General features: G+C 42.0%; 1 protein-coding gene across 2 annotated transcripts; it reads left to right on the forward strand.

Annotated features, from left to right (window-relative positions):
* The first annotated feature begins 3151 nt into the window (after positions 1 to 3151).
* Positions 3152 to 11680, forward strand: gmpr (guanosine monophosphate reductase). 2 transcript variants are annotated; one of them, XM_071514678.1, is made up of 9 exons: positions 3152 to 3238; positions 7182 to 7301; positions 7891 to 7974; positions 8593 to 8766; positions 8852 to 8933; positions 10013 to 10119; positions 10823 to 10865; positions 11068 to 11227; positions 11500 to 11680. In XM_071514678.1, exons 1-9 carry the CDS (start codon positions 3152 to 3154, stop codon positions 11678 to 11680), a joined length of 1038 nt encoding a protein of 345 aa, XP_071370779.1. The 2 variants fall into 2 exon arrangements, with proteins under 2 accessions (XP_071370779.1, XP_071370780.1); XM_071514679.1 differs by lacking the exon at positions 7891 to 7974.
* Positions 11681 to 13548: the final 1868 nt, after the last annotated feature.

Consider the following 13548-nt stretch of genomic DNA (forward strand, 5'->3'; position numbering starts at 1 on the left):
AAAATGATTATTCTTCATCCTCATTACCTGAACCGCTCAGATAGGGTAAACAAATAGAATACTTAAGTTCCTATCAACTCAACTCGTGCCAGGAAAGGAACATCAAAGATTCTCACTAATTTCACCCACCCACCGCCATGTGGTTCTCACATCTGTTTCGCCAAATGACACAGACACTGCCATGGGTAACACAGTTCCTCTCAGTGTGTTCAAGACATGTTTTCTCTGGGAAAACAGAGAAACCCCGCCTCCTGATGATATCATCAGTCAGCACTGGGCGAGACAGTTCAGGGAGTGTGTGTGCTTCTATGTTCTCTCAAAAGTCATAGAGCGGGGGGAAAAAAAGCCTGTCCGGGTACACAATGTTCTCCACGCAGAGAATTTGAGCGTCGTCTTTACATGTCCTCTTTATCATCTTATAGTGGGGCGTCTGGTGCTAGTGTTTAGTGCAGAGGGCTTACATAACTGCAAGATTTAGTTGGTTAGACAACTTTTAAGACATGTTATTGCATGTTGCATGTATTTCAAAATCATCAAGGATAACACAGAAGGCCAAAGACTTATTTCCATTGTGATTTTGCCAAACTTAATCAGCCTGTAACTTGTTAATGTTGAGAGTCTAGACAAGTCAACTAACATATGAACTACTACATCTTTCTATTATGGTATTCAACACAGAGTTTTTGTCTAACTTCACATTGATTTGTGTGAGTTGCTGGTTCATTTCCCAGCACTGACGGTGCCCAATACTGCCAAAGTGAGTCAAGGTACTTCTGCCCAGTGCCTACAAACTTGCACAATTGCAGTGTGGTGAAAACAGCTGTCATCAAATAAATACTGTGTCACACAGTTTGTTTAACGCCTTACAGGAAAGCTTCTCATATAACTAAAACATCACACAGACATAATTGTATTCAGTGAGAGTGGCCAATGCCATACAAGCAGTAAAACCTGCATGTAAATCCAGTGATGGCTGCTTGCACTTTCACCTACTTAGCACTTGGTCTATACACACACGCATACAGACACATAGCTTACACCTGAGGCTCCAGCTGCAGCTGCGGCTGCTGACACAGGTTTCATGGAGTACATTGCATTATAACCAAGTTGTTCTTTTCTTTTTTTGCCTTAAAAGGTATGGTCCGACCTTATTCAGCACCTTCTTATCAATGCAGGCTAGTGTAACTTACCAAGTAGCACTAGGGGTAAAAGAGCAAGGGGCTGTCAAGCACAGTAACCATTTCACATCATTGGACTTGATTATCCTGATCTTATCAGTTATATGCTAATAAAGGTTATGACATCAGAGATACTGTAGTCCTGTGCCAATCATGATTGGAGTCCATTGATCTTTTTATCAAGTCAATTCACTTTCAGTTCAAATCAGTCCATTCACTTCCACTTCAGTCAATTCAACTGTATTTCAATTCAGTCCACCCACTGCAAATTCAGTTAAATCAATTTACTTTTACCTCACTTGATTCACTTTTCATTGAATCGATGCAAAACGCAGAGTTGAAACAGAAACTGACTGATGTAGCAGCTCTATTCACTTTATTACTTTGTTACAGACTTGCAACACTGGAAATGAGAACATCCTCATGGCAAAGTAGAACAATCTTCATGCTTTCAAGAATAACTGATTCCTACATGGACTGAAGAGAGAAACACTGTGGTTGTTGTAAGGGGAGTGACAAATAGGGCAACTTTTGGCAAAGTGATTAGCAACACTGCCCTTGGAGCTGCTTCAGCATTATTGCTTTAATCACAAAGGAACATCTTGTTGCCAGGAAACAGTTTGATAGAGTTTTGACCATGTGGCTCACTTTCACCATGTGGCTCACTTTCTTGTCTCCCTAATTCAACAGTCATTTAGCAGGTATTTTCTTTAACTATGCTGACATCTACTGGTCTGACTCTGTACTAACATTTATGCAGTTTCTGCTGCATCATATTGAAAACAACTGTTTCAGTTGCAGATTGGTGCCTGTGCATTTTGTTCTATCCTATGAGGATTTGTCTTTATGAGGTAATTAAAATAGTATTTAATAGATCCTATTATAATCATGAATCATGTCATGTTTTAAGCCATGAGGACAATGTCAGCTTTGACTAATAGTATTAACCTTAAAATGCATAATGTCAAAAGGATCTCCCAATATTGACCGTATTCTTCCAATTAAAATACATCAAAATATTCCTATGTTTTGCTCATGTAAAGCACTAGTCTTGTGTCATGAACACACTGAAAGCTATTCATATCCTTTGATACATACATTGATTCCTGCGGCAGATGCTATAGTTAGTTAGTTACCTTATCTATCCGATTTTTTTGTAGTTTGTACTTGCCAAAGACTGAATATTATACAATAAAATACAATTTTAAAAAGTGCTAGTGACATTTTTTTTTTAAATGGTCAGATTGCATTTAGGTCCTCTCTCTCTCTCTCTCTCTCACACTCTTGCTGTCATTATCTCTCTCTCTCTCTCTCTCTCTCTCTCTCTCTCACTCTTGCTGTCATTATCTCTCTCTCTCTCTCTCTCTCTCTCTCTCTGTCTCTCTCTCTCCCTTTTTCATCTGTCCGCCAATAGCTTGGGGAGCAATGCCCCAACTGGACAGCAGGTGTGCTCTTTAGCACTGCAGCACACAACCCACTGCAGTGCTTCTCCGTGTGCGTGCTTGTGTGTGTGTGTGTGTGCGCGCGCGCGTGTGTGCGCGCGCGCGTGTGTGTGTCTGTGTGTGTGTGTACATGCGTCAGCTGCCGGGACAGCCAGGCGTGCCTGCCAGCTTGGCCACTGCTGCTCCTGCCACTCTGCTGAAGGAGAGGGAGGAGAAGAGAGGGAGAGAGAGAGAGGGGGAGAGAGGGAACGCTAAAGGAGCGGAGGGAGAAAGAGAGAAGGGGGGACAGAGAGAGAGAGAGAGAGAGGGAGAGAGAGGGAGTCCAGGCCTAAATAAAGCCATGAGGGCTGGGGCTGGGCTGGGCCCCCATTTGCTATAAATACGCTGGCCGCCTGGAGGTTCGGGTTTGGTGGTTGGGGCTTGGGACCAGCGACCATCACTGCTGCAGCCTTCTTCAAGAGACTCTCCTCTGCCTACTCCTCATCATCATCATCATCATCCTCCTGGTCAGCAGCCTTCTGGAGACCCAAAATGCCTCGTGTGGACGCAGACCTGAAGCTGGACTTTAAAGATGTCCTCTTCAGACCCAAGAGGAGCAGCCTAAAGAGTCGCTCTGAGGTAGGTGCAGTTTATTGCTTGTACTCTGATGATCAGCCCAGGATGCTTCTCAACAGGAGTGTAATCTGTTTACTGTTAGCTATATTCAGGAAGTACGTCCACATCCCTGTTGTGGGTGACGCAAACATTAACTATTTATATATGGGGGTGGCTGGTAGAGGGAAGGCTTTTGGGGGTTCCTGTTTGATACACCCATATCATGATGATTTTAGAGATGGAAGGCATTCATTATCCCCATAATTCATTATCTGCATCCCAAGGATATCTCAGTGAAACTGGAAAGAGCAAGCTCAGTGCAATTCTCGATTTGTACCTGTCCACAGTGTCACATGTTGAGTGTCTTTGTCTTGTTTGTGTAGGCCTAAGTGTACGCTGCATGTCCACCTCTATGAGCAACGAAGGGAGACTGAATGAGCGTGTAACATTCGAGTGACCTTCTTAAAGGTTAGGGGAAACAAGGTTAGCACTGTTGTAGCTTGGAGCCTGCATCAAAAGCTACAGTCAAATGATCAGAATGTGTTCAAACAGAAAGAAGAGGAGGGCAGCCAGAGAGGCAAAGGGAGAGTTTTGAAAGATCTGGTCAATCACTCTCATTTTAAGTGGGTAAAATGTGCCACCATGACGCTTTCTCACACTCACTGTTTCGGCACCCTGGGACAACACGATCCTCTCCTCGTCATGTTTTTGTTCTTAACTTAGTGAAGTGTTACTAGTGCAGGGGCTGGTACCGACTCAAGATAATGATACAAGATGGCACTAGATGTGGGGTGGAAGTGGGTGGGAGTTGGCTGCTGCGAGGTGGCGAGCAACATGAGACACAGGAGGCTTCTCAGCAAACCTGTTTAAAAATAGGACTGTGTGTATTACAGTCAACCCGAGCACATTCCATACGCCGCCGGGATATCAGGATAACATAACTGGCCTGGAGCAGATAAAGAAAAATATACACAGGGACAGTTAACACATAGATACTTGTACACATACACTCATATACACAGGCATGCACCATCTCACCCAGGTTACACCACAGCGCCGGGTATCGCATACAGCACAGGATATTACATGCAATATCTCTTAGCTATTTGTTCATTCATAGTGTGGTGTAGTGCAGGTTCAGCTGTAGCAGTGGTTCAGCTGTGTGTGTGTGTCTGTGTGTGTGTTTGTGTGTGTGTGTGTGTGTGTGTGTGAGCGTGCGCATGCAAGTGTAGTAAATGGGAAGACATTTTTATCCTATTTGTTGAATATCACATCAAGTTTTTGATATTCCGTCAGATCCTCCTTTCCTGTGATAGATTCTTTCAATTGGAACATCAAATCCAGTGGAATTGTCCCGAAAATGCAAGCCATGCCAATCAGGTGCTCCAGGCAGCCTAAAGCAATCGCTCAAAATGACTGAAAGGATTTCATATGTCTATAATCTACATGAGACAACTTTAATGCTGCAAGCCAGTATACTGCAGCCAAATCTAATGGCCCATGCACTCCGCAAGCATTCATCTGTTGACATTCTGACTTGCTCTTGTTTAAATTATTGCTGCATTTAGCAGAAGCGGGGATGCACCTGCCAATGCTAAGCTTACCAGACATCTGCAAGGTCGTTTAGAGAAGGGGGCGGTATTAACATCATGGAACATGGACTGCGCCAATAATGAGAGACCACTTGGTGGGCTGGGCAGATACACTGCCACCCCCACTGAGCAGGAATGTCTGTCTGCAAAATGAACGATACTAAACTCCTCTCACGTCTGATCTGAGCTTCCACTGCATCAGTAGAGTCAACAACAAAAACAGCACTGATTGTTACATATCTGCATATCAAACATACATATCAAAAATATAACAGTTGAAAGCAAATGTATTTGTTTCATTCAAATTGTACAGCTGCACCTCTGGTTGCAGATTTTTCTGAATGCTGGGACACAGAATCTACCTGTTGAATTCATTAGAGGATTCATTAGTGGATTCATTAATGTATATTTCATAAATTTGCTGGCAGTGAAGGATAAAGTGGAACAAAATGTCTGTTTCTGGGGCCTGATTTATAAAATCTCACAAATAAATTCTGTTCCTTTCACCAAATCAAGTGAAAGTTGTGATTTCTGGAAAATTAATATTGATACCAAAATTACAGATCACAGATTTTCTCCAAACTGCTGATATATCAAAAGCTAAAACAAATTTACACCTGATGAATGCTATAGATATAACCATTTGCTTTCTGTGTATAATACTCTTTTACACTTCTTTTAAATGATCATACAATGGATAGCATAAAGTCTAAGATCATTCTTATAATTTAGGCCTCCAGATCCATATATCATACCCAGGCATGATTTACTGGTGACTGCACAGGAATATCCTGCTGAGTCAGCGTGCTGTACTGAAAGGAGAGGCCTGTATTGATTTGCCGCAGCATGAAATGGATATGCACGACTGGACACTCCTCCCTCACTTGTTCTCATCCATACTTCTCCCACTCCATACCTCTTTCTCTCTGCGTTATGAGTTATGGCCTCATTTTTGCTGTGGCTCCAAAAATTATTTCACTGTGTCGGTTATGGGACACTTTGCATTATTAACCGATTTCCACACCCAAATCAGTCTTGCATAATAAACTCCTCTGCTCTACTCAACAAAGGCATTCAGCACTATGAAACTGTTCTATATACGATTTCAGGACATAGTTTCCCAGCCCTGAAATGAGATTCAAAACTGCTGCAGTCCTAACACTCTCCAATATAACCTCCTTTACAACAGCCTCCTCTCCCTCTTACTTTCCTTACTTGGTCATGGTTAGCAGATCATTTGTGAGTCAAATCATAGCGGGTGGAGAGTGAATGAGAAGCTTAGCTGCATGTTGCATGGTGAGTACAGTTAAATACCTCGGCGAAAAGGGGGCAGTTAGTGTGTCACAATGAGCACTGATCTTTTCATGCAGCCTATCACATTACAGGCCACAGCACTGGCTAGCTAGCTACTGGATCTAAATGATTCAGTGCATCCCCATCATGAACACCACAGACTCTGCAGAACATGAGCTGCATTAGCTGCTTGCATTTCTGACTGAATCTGCATGGCCTTTCAGTCAACTGTGGAAGGGAAACAATTCATCAGTCAAACAAACAATCAAAACAGTTACCTTGTATCATTAGTGTCCATTTGTGTGTATCAGTTATAATGAAACAAGGAAAAGGGTCCTGCTTGGCCAGTGTGTTCAGGCTTTATCCATCTCAGTTGTTGTTGCAGGTAGAGCCTAACTGGACTCCCTGGATATGCAAGCATATAGTCAGATTGATCAGGGTTTTGCATGGAAATGTGATTTGGTTATGTATAAAAAGTTTTAGCATGCTAATCATTAAGCATCAAAAATATCCCACCTACATTTACATAATATTACTGGATATACATCAACACCCAAAATTAGGACTCTTTTGTCACAATTACAGCCATGTTGACAAGGATTATGGTTGATATTTGCACATTCAACATGTTTTCAAAGTTTTACCTAACAGTGCTAACTAGCTAATAGACATACACATACAACATAGCTAGCTAGGTAATAGACAAAGGTTGTATTTTTTGTGTGCATTGCTTTTATTTAAAAAAGAAAAAAAAAAAGAAAAAAGAAAAAAAAGGTTTGCATCAGTAAATTAATTGCAAGCTCCTCAAAAGCTCCTGTTGTGATTAAAGATGTGTGACAAGGAACTCACTGGGCGGCCATCTTGGAGAGCGACTGAGTGTGATACTCACTGACTGGCTCCTTCAATGGTTCAGCAAAAATATGTTAACATGTCTAAAAATATCCCACATTAACCTACTCAGTAGTAACTATGTCAGCCTTTTGAACTCAGGCACATGTTTGCAGTGTCTGGATCTGTCTTACACCTGTACATCTGCTGTTGTTGAAATGGAAGTTTCCAGAATAAGTGTCTCCGTCCCTCAGGTAGACCTTCAGAGGACCTTCACATTCCGCAACTCCAAACAGACCTACACCGGCATCCCCATCATCGCTGCCAACATGGACACCACAGGAACCTTTGAAATGGCCCAGGTCCTCAGCAAAGTGAGTTGACAGAGTGGAAAGGATGAAAGATATAGAACAGCATGTGTGATTAAATCCTGCCTGTGCTGAAATGTATTGTGTTCACAAGCCTTGCGACAAATATGAATCAACAACTTTGTCCTAGAAGCGCTTAGGCATTTGCTTGCATGTGGGATGTTGTTTTGTCTTGTAGCACACTAAGTTGACTCAAGAGATCTAAGTGTCTGTGATCCTTAGATCAAAAGTTATTGACTGACTGATTCGCTACTCAGCCTGACTGATTTTCTTGATGTGGGTGCTAAACATAGGTACACTAAAGAGGCCAAGAGGAAGCAACTAACTCCCAAGCGTTGATGTTTTATAACACAGAGGGCTCAGTGGGAATGTTTGAAACTAAACTGGAGAGGGGGAAGCATGAAGGGGCATGGGAAAAAATGGAAATAGACAAAATGAGAATGCAGTTTCTTTATATTTGTGGAAGTCCCTCCAAGTTCTGATGTTTTGATGGACCCACAATATCTAAACTCACAAGTTTTGGCTCCAGTGACAATGTAAATAAATACTGTTAAGTCCTCATGCTCTCTCTTTCTCTGACTGTCTTTCTCCCTAGCACACCCTCTTCACAGCCATTCATAAGCACTACTCTTTAGACGAGTGGAAAAACTTTGCTGCTAGTCATCCAGAGTGCTTAGAGGTAAGACCGCCGACATTTGCTGTCCTTGGCTGATATTTATGCAAGGTGTCCTCTCTGTGGATTGGTAGCAAAAATAGGAATTCCCAAAGTACTACAAGGACACCACCAGGGTTTGCACTCTTTGTTGTCCATTAAAGGGATAGGATCACATTTTCACTAAGGGGAATACATTAAGTGAGTCATTCTTTGTGGCATTAAAAGCTAATGTATCACTGAATTTGAGCTTCGAATTGCTATTCTTGTGCCCAAGGACAGTTCAGGCATTACTGGTAAATTTTCACTTCTGTCTCCAAGAGCAAGTTCTTCTCTCTCATTTCTGTCTATGGCTCATAACTAGAAACAAGACATAAGAATTTATTTCAGCCTCTATTGTGTGGTGTTACACAAATGTTTAGCACCATAAACAATGAATTGGAAATTGAATTTTCTGGCAATGACAATACATTATTGGTAGCTGATAGCACAATTATATATTAATTTCCGTTCCAGGCTGTACATCAGTATGACATGACGCATTAGAGAGTTGTTCATGTTCAGAAATACTGACTTGAGAAACATGAATTCTCAATTTGGGGGGGTTTTCCCCTTTAAGCATGGCCTTGTGACTTTTCCCCACAGCATCTAGCTGCCAGCTCAGGCAGCGGCAAGGCCGACCTGGAGAAGCTGTGCGCCATCTTGGAAGCCATCCCTGCCCTCAAGTACATCTGTCTGGATGTGGCCAACGGCTACTCCGAGTACTTTGTGGAGTTTGTCAAGACGGTCAGAGAAAAGTTCCCCAAACACACCATCATGGTAAGAGAGAGACACTTCAGCGTCTCGGCTTGTATTTGTGGATTTTACTGCATCTGTGCTAGAGGTAACACTCTCTGCCTTGCAGGCTGGCAACGTTGTAACAGGGGAGATGGTGGAGGAGCTCATCCTCTCTGGTGCTGACATCATCAAAGTGGGCATCGGGCCAGGTGGGTGGGTGTGACCGTCTTGAGTGTGTGTGAGGAGTTTGCTAATATACCTGGTCTGGTCCCTTTAACTCAATATAAAACCACTCAGGCACTCAGAGACTCTTATACAAGCACAGAAACTGAGATAGTAGTCAGACAGGCAGGCAAGCACACGCCCAAGCCAGATAGCATATAGAGTGAGGGATGCAGTCAAATAAGCAGACTTAAATTGACTTGCTACTATGACTTAAAATACTTCATGTAGTTTTTGTAGTGTATATGTGTATGTAAACTCATAAAATGACTGCATACTCTGCTTGCTATAGTGTGGAAATTTTTGATTTTTCTTTATTTATTTTTTGCTCTGTCAGAGGGCAGAATAAATGTTATGACAAATAGATACTGGAAAGGCTGAAGAGTGCTGAGCTGCAACTTTTAACTCTCAGGATGACGTAGAGAAACTAGAGCATGCTTTTATTACCAGTAGATAAGGTGACAGTAATGCTCTGTTCTGTGGTCTTCCTAAAATAGTTATTGGTTGCCTGCAGTTTATTCGAAATGCAGCAGCACATGTTTTAACAAGGTCAAGGAAAAACAAACCTATTTAAAAAAAAACAACAACAACTATTTCATTGGTTCCTACATCTCTTAGTGGCCTGGTACCTACATACTTACATACCTACATACCTACATACATAGTATTTGAAATGTTTGTTTAGTATGAGCCAAATATGATCTGGCACTGGCCTTTTAACCTTTTAATCCCTACAGCGGGAAGCAAAACATGCAGCGTTTTTTCTCGGCCCCCTGCATATGGAACAGACTCCTGGCCAAACTCAGCAGTACTGCAACTCTAGATGGTTTTAAGAGAAAATCAAAAGCACACCTTTTTACTGCTGCATTTGATGTGTTTTTTAATCGTGTTTGCAAAGCCTTTTGAGTTGCATCATTGCATGAAATGTGCTCTATGAATGAATTTAGCACCGAACCTGAAAAAGAATAAGTTCCTGTGGCTGCTGCAGTGGTAATGAAATATAGATGAAGACAGATGCATGAAGGTGGCCTTCTTTGACGGCTGCTCTGTACGCTGTGTGTTGCAGGCTCTGTGTGTACGACACGTATCAAGACGGGGGTGGGCTACCCACAACTCAGCGCTGTTATAGAGTGTGCAGACTCAGCCCACGGACTCAAAGGGCACATCATCTCTGTAAGTCCCTCAACACTTTACATATATAGTAGCCAGTCACAGAAGTCAGTGAACCAATCAAGAGGAGTATACATTTACAGATTAGAAGTCAATTATATACTAAGCATATTGTAGTTATTTATCTCAGAACCATTTTACTCAGCTGGTGGAAGTAAGTTACTGACTGAGTTTTGCATCTCCTAGCAAAAAGCTAAATGACTGTGGTCTAGATAGGCAATGGACAATCTTCAGGTTATGAGCTATACATGTGGAAAGATGCAGCATATTGAAATGTCATTTGTCATTTTTACACAATCTGATCTGACAACAACCCACACTGAGCATACAGATGCAGACAGTAATAGCATATCATCTACGGGAAACAGGTGCATAGATCAAGCCTTAGTTTAGTCATCCCATGACTAATAACACCAACATACAGGATAGGATACTAAAAGAAGAATATTACCCAAGAACCCATGTTTAATAAACAGTAGGCCTACATAGCCTGAATAACAGCTGGCGTTGGTGCAAACAGAGCTCCTCAAATCAGTATTGTGGAAGAAGTTGTATAAAAGTTAAAATAGTTATAATTGTTAATAGTTATAGTAGTAGTGGGGTTCAGCCTGTAGAGGGCATCCTCAGGCTTATCTCTAAAGAATATGTTTGACCTTTGATTCATTGTGAGCCCATTTGATTCATATGGATTCTTCTCTCTGTTCAGGATGGTGGCTGCAGTTGCCCAGGTGATGTGGCTAAAGCCTTTGGTAAGTATTCAATGACATTTGGTCATTGATTCACTGTTTAGTTGTATTGTAGTTCGGTCAACATTATAAAATACAAACCCACAGTACTTCTAAGAAAACCAACATCTCTGACAAAGACAATGTAAGGCCAAATGTACTGGATAGAATTTAAACCGCAAATCTAAGCACTCCTTCTACTCCTCCTCCTGACCTCCCTCCTCAGGCGCGGGGGCCGACTTTGTGATGATGGGAGGGATGCTGGCGGGACACGACCAGTGCTCCGGGGAGGTCATCGAGAAGGACGGCAAGAAGGTCAAGCTCTTCTACGGCATGAGCTCCGACACGGCCATGAAGAAATATGTGGGGGGAGTTGCCGAGTATAGGTGAGAGGCTGATATCAGCAGGGGGGTTTACAACCGCTGACGGTCACTGCTTGAGTTTGGCTCTCACATTATTAGCTATTACATTCTAAAACAGGTTTAAGAGGTGGATGAGCTTATTAGAATAAATGTCTCAGAATTGAATGCAAACTTTGAGGATGTTTGGTAACATAAAGGGTGTATCTCACTCAATATTTGGAGTACAAATATAATTTGGATATCACTTCCTTCCTTCCTTCCCTCCTTCCATCCTCCCCACTCTTCTCCTCCATCAGGGCGTCAGAGGGCAGGACGGTGGAGGTTCCCTACAGGGGCGACGTAGAGAACACCATCCGGGACGTGCTGGGCGGCCTCCGCTCCACCTGCACCTACGTGGGCGCCGCCAAGCTCAAAGAGCTGAGCCGCAGGACCACCTTCATCCGCGTCACACAGCAGTCCAGCCACATGTTCACCTAGCGGGGCGCATGCACACATGCACACACACATAGAATACTGCATAATACATATACGTGTATTATGAAGAGTTCAAATGTGCAATGGTAGGACAGTGGTTTTAACACATAGGGAGACACACATGCACACACCTGCATACTGTCCCTCCCCTGACACACACACACACACACACACACACACACACACACTTCTAAATGATCACCCAACCTGTGTTCCTCTCAGGACATCTGCTGTCAAAAAGCTGTTGGTTTCCTACAGGTTGTGAGTAATATTCACTATGACTTGAAACATTCTCCCAGAGGCATCACAGCACTCCAGTCAACTTAATTCCACAGCGAGTGCGTTTACATGCTATATGCCCCATATCCTACTGTAATGCAGAATATGCAGTGTGTTCTCTTTTTGAATGGGCTCATGCAAATATCATATTCCAGTTACAAAAATCTGGAGAGTTATGGTAATACAGTTGTTAGCCAGAATACAGAGGCATGTGTACTCCTGATCTGCATCATGTCAATTTCCAGTCAGAATATTCCTTTAACTTGTGCATATAGGGATATTTGCATATGAACAGTCTATTAAAAATAGCCAGGATATGAGTTGTTAAGTGAAATACATTGCATGTAAACACACTCAACAGGAGAAGGCTGATATTAGTGCTACGATAATTTTGGGAAACTGTTCTGCTCTGTAGAGTAATGAATAACAGGATGCAATCAATATGCAAGATCCAGGAACGTTACCCTTGAACTGTCACTGGAGAAAACTTTATTGCAATAAACTGCATGCAGGACGCTCTGATGATTTCCCCAGTGGTGTTGATAATTCTGCAAAGCTTTCTGAATGCAATATTTTGCTTGGTTCATATACCTTTGGCTTAGAGGAGATGAGGGAAATAGTTAAAGTTCCTGCTCTTTCCCTTTATCATGCTGGAGTCTGAGTCTCTTGTTCCTTCTCCCTGTAGCAGAAATGTGTCGTCCTCTCCATTTCAAGCCAAGGATATGTGTCAGTATTACTGAAAAAGTGTGCAAATCATATTCATAATAACAGACAACAAAATAATGGTTTATGAGAAAGCAAGAATAAGCGTATCTTTTGCTTCTATGGTGTGTGTGTTTGTGTGGCTGTGCGCATGCATTTTGGGTGTCAGACAGTTCCATCGAGGCAGAAGAATGTCAGGACTTCTTGCTTCATATATTCCAAACATTTGACATATTTGAGATACACTTGATTTACCATGCTGTGCATGCAAAGTAGTCATATCTGTGTCTACTTCATTGATTCCACTGTGCCTGACATTTTAAATCAAGCGCACCTCATGAATTTTGCTTCTACTAGGAGCCACTCACTGTACTTCAAGGATCTTCAGGGAAAAATAATTGTAAAACAATGGTACAATTACACAAACAATATTAAACAAGATAATAACAAATGAGATGCATACTGGAAAACAGCACTTTAAAAATACCAAATTCCATTGTTTACTGCAATGATTACACCAAGGCAAGGTAATAAAACCAAATGATCAGAGAATGGTCAGTGTGTTTACTCTTTATGTACTAGAAACTTTATATATTTGTTTGCTTTGAGGTTTTTCTTTTAAACTTATGTTCATTTGAGCTTTACAAGACAATTGTGAATGGCAAGTGTATTTTACAAACCAGGAAATCTACCAAGACAAACTAACTAAGGTGGGACCACTTGGTTCCATGCTGCACAAATGACCATTTAAAGCTCAAAACATTCCCTGATGTTTTCTCCCAAGTATTTCTGATGGCATCAGCAACACTGGCACTCATCTGGACAGAACAAGTCTGTCTACAGGATATCACCATATTGTTGTGCAGTTGGTGTTAATTAAAAAATAGCCA

Source organism: Centroberyx affinis, unplaced genomic scaffold, assembly GCF_046629955.1.
Source record: "Centroberyx affinis isolate AG114_WGS23_722 - 3 ecotype Tasmania unplaced genomic scaffold, CSIRO-AGI_Caff_v1 ptg009588l_1, whole genome shotgun sequence".
Taxonomy (NCBI): Eukaryota; Metazoa; Chordata; class Actinopteri; order Beryciformes; family Berycidae; genus Centroberyx; species Centroberyx affinis.

Excerpts from the sequence above, each read along its gene's own strand:
- gmpr (XM_071514678.1), top strand. The coding sequence starts at position 3,152 with ATGCCTCGTGTGGACGCAGACCTGAAGCTGGACTTTAAAGATGTCCTC. Across the intron at positions 3,239-7,181 it reads GCCTAAAGAGTCGCTCTGAG|GTAGACCTTCAGAGGACCTT; the intron begins GTAGGTGCAGTT and ends TCCGTCCCTCAG. Across the intron at positions 7,302-7,890 it reads TGGCCCAGGTCCTCAGCAAA|CACACCCTCTTCACAGCCAT; the intron begins GTGAGTTGACAG and ends CTTTCTCCCTAG.